The sequence below is a fragment of the Narcine bancroftii genome, chromosome 1 (genome assembly GCF_036971445.1).
Source record: "Narcine bancroftii isolate sNarBan1 chromosome 1, sNarBan1.hap1, whole genome shotgun sequence".
Lineage (NCBI taxonomy): Eukaryota > Metazoa > Chordata > Chondrichthyes > Torpediniformes > Narcinidae > Narcine > Narcine bancroftii.
This window is the reverse complement of record NC_091469.1, coordinates 262,785,752-262,793,144: the sequence shown is the minus strand read 5'-3', so window position 1 is coordinate 262,793,144 and position 7,393 is coordinate 262,785,752. Positions and strand designations below refer to the sequence as shown.

General features: G+C 39.4%; 1 protein-coding gene across 1 annotated transcript; it reads left to right on the top strand.

Annotated features, from left to right (window-relative positions):
* Positions 1 to 3,024: 3,024 nt before the first annotated feature.
* Positions 3,025 to 5,796, top strand: LOC138751361 (insulin-like). The gene is made up of 2 exons (XM_069913541.1): positions 3,025 to 3,211; positions 5,535 to 5,796. Exons 1-2 carry the CDS (start codon positions 3,025 to 3,027, stop codon positions 5,687 to 5,689), a joined length of 342 nt encoding a protein of 113 aa, XP_069769642.1. The 3' UTR covers positions 5,690 to 5,796.
* Positions 5,797 to 7,393: the final 1,597 nt, after the last annotated feature.

The window sequence follows — 7,393 nt, the reverse complement described above, 5'->3', positions numbered from 1 at the left end:
TACAGATTTGTTACTTGGCATTTGGGATCTTGTAACAAAGTTTGAGTCATTGCTGGGAAGCCCGGACACCATGCACATGGTATGCAGTTTCTCTCACTATTCATATCAAAACTGCATGTCTACATATCTCTTTATCTATCTATCTCTTTATCTATCTATCTATCTATCTATCTATCTATCTATCTATCTATCCATTTATTTATTTATTGTACATGCCTGGGGGTCTATGAGGAATCAAGGATTTCATGAAGGGGTCGATGGTCTAAAAGGTTTGGGTACCATTGATCAGAATGAATAAATGTATTGGCCATTAAATCTATCTGACAGGTGAAAGATTGGATTTTTTAACACCATTGGAGAAATGGAGTAGACCCTTGGAGATAATGTTCTTGTTGAAGCAAAGGATTGTCCACCAAATCTGTACTCATTTTCAAGTTAAAGTTCAAGTTTATTATCATTCATTTGTACAGGTACAACCCGACGGAACAGATGACAAATGGGCAACACCATTTAGGTCCCAGCACTCAGTGCCAATGGGAATAAGTAAAATGCAGGAGAGATTTTTGGGTAAAGCCAAAATTGCTCCAAACAATTTCAGTGGTGAATGAACATTTGAAATTTTATTTGTGGAACTAAAGGGCATTTGAAATTGCGACAGTAGTGGGTCGGTCAGCTCCTCATTCCGAACTTTAACCTTCGTGACACTTTTCAGTATTGATGTCATAACCACCTTTCCTCCTAAACCTCAAAACCTATCATGCCCTTTCTTGAATATACTCAGTGTCTGTACCTCTACAGCTCTCTTGAATTGTGAATTCCAATGAACACCAAATGTATGACAGCATAGCATATGTCTGTGCCCAACATGATGCCTTCACTTTCCACTGGGTAGAAAAAAAATCCTGACCTGAATGTCCAATCATTTATCTTCATTGTGGGTATGGAGGAAATATCTACCTTGTCAAGCCCTGAGGGAACTTGTTGTGCTTTAATGCAATCGATTCTCGGTATTCTAAAGTCAGAAGAGTACAGGCCAATCTGCTGAATCTCCACTCTTTCCAAAGAAATACATCGTTCACATCAATGACCAAAAGAGAAACATGATAAAACACTGCAAGTGGTGCTAGCTAAGAGTTGGTCGTAGGCCAGAAAGAGATGCGAGAGTGAGAGCAAAGGGGAAAAAAAAAACAAAATTAGCTGAATAGAGGGAAAAATAAAGTGAGTCATTAATCTTTACAATCTGGAAGTTCAGAATTTTTTAAAATCTGGAATGGAATTGCAATGGCAAACTCATTTTCTGCCCCATGTCAATAGGGTTTGGTTCCATCCCTAGAAAACTGCTACATCAGTGAATCAACAGGTTCATTAGGATGGGCAATCCTGTAATTTAAGCGCTAAAAATATCCCCTTTTCGTCACAACCTCAAATAAGCAAGAAAAGGAAATGCAATTAATATACCAGCAATACCTACCAAACAGCCCTAGTTGTTATTAATTGGCCTGTGGACATTTTAAGAGCTGTTCAGCAAGGTTTAACACCTCTTGAAAGTGAAATGACCATATTTTGTGAATGGCTTCTGAAGCAGAGTACACATGAATGATAGATAGGGATAGAGATTACCAGTGCAAACAATTACAGGATAGAAGTTAAATGAGTTGCAAAATGCAATTATACCTAATGTCAAAAGTCAGCAAACATTGGGCTTGGGGATCAAGGTGAGAGATACTAAAAGTGCCAAATATAGAATTGAAAATAACATGCATACATGAACCACTCTGCTATATAAATTAACTGGCTTCATAAAGACTTTTACACATTGAACAGGCTCAAAGACAAGCTACAGCAGACTGACCAGGTAAGATGACAAAGAAATGACTTTCATTTCTGTGAAGATCTGAATAACGATTTGAATTTGAGTTAACACTGTAAAGTTAGTGGAACTGTTTTGTCCACCCTTCAATGTGTTGCATCTTCAGCTCACGAATTGGACTCCTGCCTCAGAATTGGAAGCCTGTTCCAAATCAATGACTCGTAACTTAGCATCTCTGTTCATTCAGCACTGTGCGAGTTCAGTCTTTTGTGTGAGAGGTAAACCAAAGAGTTCATCTAGCCCACTCAAAGCGAAAGCAAAGGAAGGACACGGAGGTGGCCTGGCCAACATCGAGCCATCAGTCAACAGCAATGAAACAGGTTATCTGTCCTGCATATTATAGTTGCTTGTGGGATCTTGTTATTTAAAAAAATGCTTGTAAATACAATCCAAAGATTTCTAAAATACTGTCAGATATTGTTTGTGAGAGAGTTGAATTCTGGTCACTTTATTAGAACCATAGAAAACTACACCACAGAAAACAGGCCATTCAGCCCTTCTGGTCTGTGCTGAATCGTCATTCTGGTAGTCCCAGAAAGTAGTTACAGAAAGGATGTACATGGTTTGAAGATGGTGCAAAGGAGATTTACCAGATGTTGCCTGGATTGGAGAATGTCATAAGAAGTAAGGTTGGCAGAACTAGAACTTTTCTCTTTGGAAAGATGACCGATGAGGGATGTCTTAATAGAGGTATATAAAATTAAGAGGAATTAGATAGGGTGGACAGCCACCATCTTTTTCCTGGGTCAGCAATAACAAATACGAGAGTTAACTGATTTAAGGTGAATGGAGGAAACTTTAGGGGAGACGTCAGATGAAGCTGGGTCCAAGTCTTCGGGGAATAATATATTTTAACTTAGAAACTGCCGGGTGCCTTGAATGCATGGCTGGGGGTGGTCGTGGAGGTTAGTACAATAGGGACATTCAAAAGTGTCTTAGATAGGCTCATAGATGTAAGAAAAATAAAAGGTTATGGTTATGAGGAAGATAAAATATAGATTGTTGTGGAGTAGATTTATACAACATCATGGTCTGGAGGGCCTGTAATGTTCTATGTTCTAAGTTGATGATATTCTGCAGATTTAAATGACATTATGTGAACTTAATGTTTTTGTCTTTTCTCTCTCAAAGGGAGATCCACCTTTTTCATTGAAATGGTGCTTTGGAACCAAATCGTGCTGGTCTCTGCGTTGATCATCTTTACTTGCCCTAAAAGATTCGAAACATTATCTTCGCAGCACCTGTGTGGTTCACACCTAGTAGATGCTCTGTATTTTGTGTGTGGACCAAAGGGATTCTACTATTTACCCAAAGCAAAGAGAAGTGCAGAAGAGTTACTGGGTATGTCAAAAATACATCCTATCGCAATGATCAAGTCGTTGTCATGAATAGAACAATAGAACCATAGAACATTATGGCATGGAAGCAGGCTCCTTCTGCCCTTCTACTTTGTACCAAACCATTTTTATGCCTAGTCCCACTATCCATAGCCCTCCATTCCTCCCCCATCCATGTACTGTACTTGTCCAAATTCTCCTTAAATGTTAAAATTGAGCTCATATTCACCACTTCAGCTGGCAGCTCATTCCACACTCCCACCACTCTCTGTGTGAAGAAGTTCACCTTAAACTTTTCCCCTTTCACCCTAACCCACATTCTCTGGTTTATATCTCTTACCCTCAGTGGCTAAAGCCTACCTATTTTTACTCTGTCTATCCCCCTCATAATTTTAAATACCTCTATCAAGTCTCCTTTCATTCTATGTTCCAGAGAATAACATCCTAATCTTTTTAATCTTTCCCTGTAACCTTTTAACCTTTCCCTGAAGTCCGAGCAACATCCAAGTAAATCTCTGCACTCATTCTGTCCTATTGATATTTTTCCTGTGGTTAGGTGACTAAACTGCACACAATATTCCAAATTTGGCCTCATCAATGTCTTATACAATGTTACCATAACATCCCAATTCCTATACTCAATACTAGATTTATGAAGGCCAATATGCCAGAATCTCTATTTACAACTCTATCCACCTGTGATGCCAGGCATTGAGAAACATGGTTCAGCAACAGCTGAAGGATGTCTTAAGGGTGGATTCCTCTTTAGAGGGACTTTGATTAAATAATAGAGTAACATAGGAGCTATCCAATTATTCCCACCTTTCTGGTATTATTTCAGAAGGATGGCATTGAAGAAATCATTCCATAGAAATTGTTACACCACCTGACCCTCCACCCAATATGCTTCTCTTATCTTACCACCATCGTTCTTCTTTCCTTCTCGTGGATTCCTTCAAAATGTGTCTAAACTTTAGCATCCCAGCTACTCCTTGTGGTCACTAGTTCCATCTCAAACCAAGTTACATCTATTCCTCCTGAATCCTTCACTTGCATCTCTTTTACCGTTATGGCTCAGAAGTGGAAAGAACCTCCCTGTGTTTACTAGTTAAGGACTTTCATAATTTAAAAGCCTTGATTAGGAAATACATCAGTGTTTTTTTTTTGAAACTTTCTGTCTGTTTTATGTTAAATCTGACCTTTCTGTTCTTGCACCACCTTTGTAAAACGTCCTCCCGCCCTTCCCCATTCCTCTGCACCCTTTTCCTTCCATGGCCAGAACTCAAGGTTTACAATGTTTTGTACATTTTCAACTTTAGTACTGCCTCTCAATATTTTATTTTTAGAGCTTAACCAGCTTGTTTTGCTGTTTTTTCTCTATACCTCCAGATCCTAGTGTTCCTTTGTTCAATTTAAATTCTTATTTTCCTCGGAGCATGCAATCTTATTTCTTTTGTCAAACGGCTCCACCTCACTCTTGTTTTCCACTTACACGCCTACTGTGGTCCTTTTTACTGTGCTGCTTTTCTGTCCTGAGTGGGATTTTGGGATTGTGACCTTTCATTCCACACACACACACACACACACACACACACACACACACACACACACACACACACACACACACACACACACACACACACACACACACACACACACACACACACACACACACACACACACACACACCTTGGAGAAATTGGACGCATTCCTGCAATCTTGACATTTATTTTTTAAAAATCCCTCATAATTTTGAAAGCTACTCCTAAATCTCAACATTTTCAGTAAATAAGTAAAAGAGGATATTACTATTCTCCTCTGTTCTTTATCGGAGCTTGTTATCAAAAATGAGGTGAGCTATTTGTAAAAGCTGGAAGTTTTTGAACAGAACAAATTTTGGAGAATTGTGTGGAAATGCCAAGACCAATAATAACCTCCTCTCAAAGCACACTCATATATTCGTTGCTGTTTGAATGTTTCTTGGGGGATTTCCAGAAAAGTGGATAGACATTAATTAACATAAAAATGCCTGATTTCTTCGCTTTATCAATACACTTTGGTGAAATGATGGAACAGAACTCTTTTCCTGTACTTCTACCGAGCTTGGTCAGAGTGAGCTGAAAAAAAATCTCTCTCTTCTTCAAGTTATAGAGCCATGCAACACTTGCTAAGAACATCTTAAGTTTTCTCTTTCAACTTTCTTGCAAACAGTGAATGATATGATTTGACAGGGATGGTGAAAAATGTGGAATGTTTTATTGGGGGGGTGAACTGGGAGAGTGGAAAGAAGTAAAATACTAACTTTCTATGGTGTTATTTGCTTTCAGCATTACATGGGGAACAACCCATTCAAGAAAATGACACCGAACAGAGATTTCCATCCAATAAGCTGTTGGGCCGGATGATGAAGAGAGGGATTGTGGAACACTGCTGTCACAATACCTGTTCACTTTTTGACCTGGAAGGCTACTGTAACCAATGAGAGACATAAATAAATGCTCTGAATGTCATGGGATCCTGAAAATGGAGCATGCATCCATTGTGAAGGTAGCAGGTCCAGTGTCTCATCACCAATGTACATAAACCAAGTCACCTCTAACTTTGTCCATGTTTCCAAATTACCTGTGGGGAAATTTGAATAAAAATATTTTTAAAAAGGTTTTTCCAAAATCCAGGTATTTTTAAATGCCTTCCACCTATTGCCTACTCAGTTTTATTAGCATGAATGGATCTGTCTCCTTTATCCAATGAAATAAAGCATACTCTGTTTTTCGGGCTAAACTTGCATTCTACGCACTTTCACAAGTTGAATCAGTCTGCGATGTTTAACTTGTATTTAAAACTATGAATAAAGAGCAGCTTCTGGTGCCTTGATTTTCCTTTTCATGTTCTTCTTTGCCCTTCTCATTTGACCCTAAGAGTGTTATCTACAGCACAAACTGCAGTCAGGTGCTATTGGAAGCTCTGTGAATATATGTTTTGGTGGAAGGAATCAGATCTTTTTTTTAAAAAGGGAATTGAGGTGATGGGTTACCCAATAACTTAGTTCCCTAATGTTTGGTGCCTTGTGTGGCATCGGGTTCAATCATGTGGTTGAGCTAGTTCCTCAATTCAGGCAGAATTTTGGGTGTTCCAATGGTATCTGTAACTAGGGAAATGAACATCTCAGTGACCTATGAATCCTGCTGAATGATGGGTTGAACAGGATTGGCGACTCAGCCATGGTGATTGAACAGTTGTCTACATTCCAATTTCCATGCATTTCTACTCAGGTGAGGAGAAGAAAACAACATTCATGGAACAAGTGGGAAACATTGAATGGGCCATTTTTCTTATTATATCAGATCAACAGGTAGATTCTGAGAGGTGCCATGAACATTTAAAATGACAGCACATTCAGTGGTTCTCCTTACCAGTGAGATCTTTAAAAAACGTTAGGAGATTTGTCATAGAGTTTTCTTTTTATATAACCATGTTGGCTCAGCTGAATTCTATTATTCCCTTGGGAGAGACAAGGCCATGACCAAGGAACTGAACGAATATTTTACATCAGTCTTCATTGTGGAAGACAATAGCAGTGTGCCGGACTTTCAAGGGTTTCAGGGAAGACAAGTGAGTGCCGTCATGATGACTATAAAAAAGGTGCTTGGGAACCAGAATGGCTTGAGGGTAGATAAGTCTCCCAGAAAAAGATGGAGTCCACCCTTGGGTTCTGAAAGAGTAGCTATAGAGATTGTGGAAGCATTGGTAATGATCTTCCAAGAATCAATAGATCTGGTATGGTTTTGGAGGACTAGAAAATTGCAAAGGTCTCTCTGCGATTTAAGAAGGGAGGGAGGCAGCAGTGAGGAACTTATAGACTTGTCAGCCTGACATCGGTTGTTGGAGTTGATTGTCAAGGATGAGGTTACGGGGTACTTGGAGGCACATGACAAGATAGGCCAAAGTCAGTATGGTTTCCTTCAGGGATGATCTTGCCTGACAAGCCAACTGCAATTTTTTTTGATGAAACCACAAATAGGCTGGATAAAGGAGATGCAATGGTTGTTGTCTATTTGGAATTTTCAAAGGCCTTTGACAAGGTGCCGCACACGAGGCTGATGTGACCCCATGGAATTACCGAATAGATACTAGCAGGGGTAGAGCATTGGCTGATCAGCAGGAAGCAGAGAGTAGGAATAAAGGG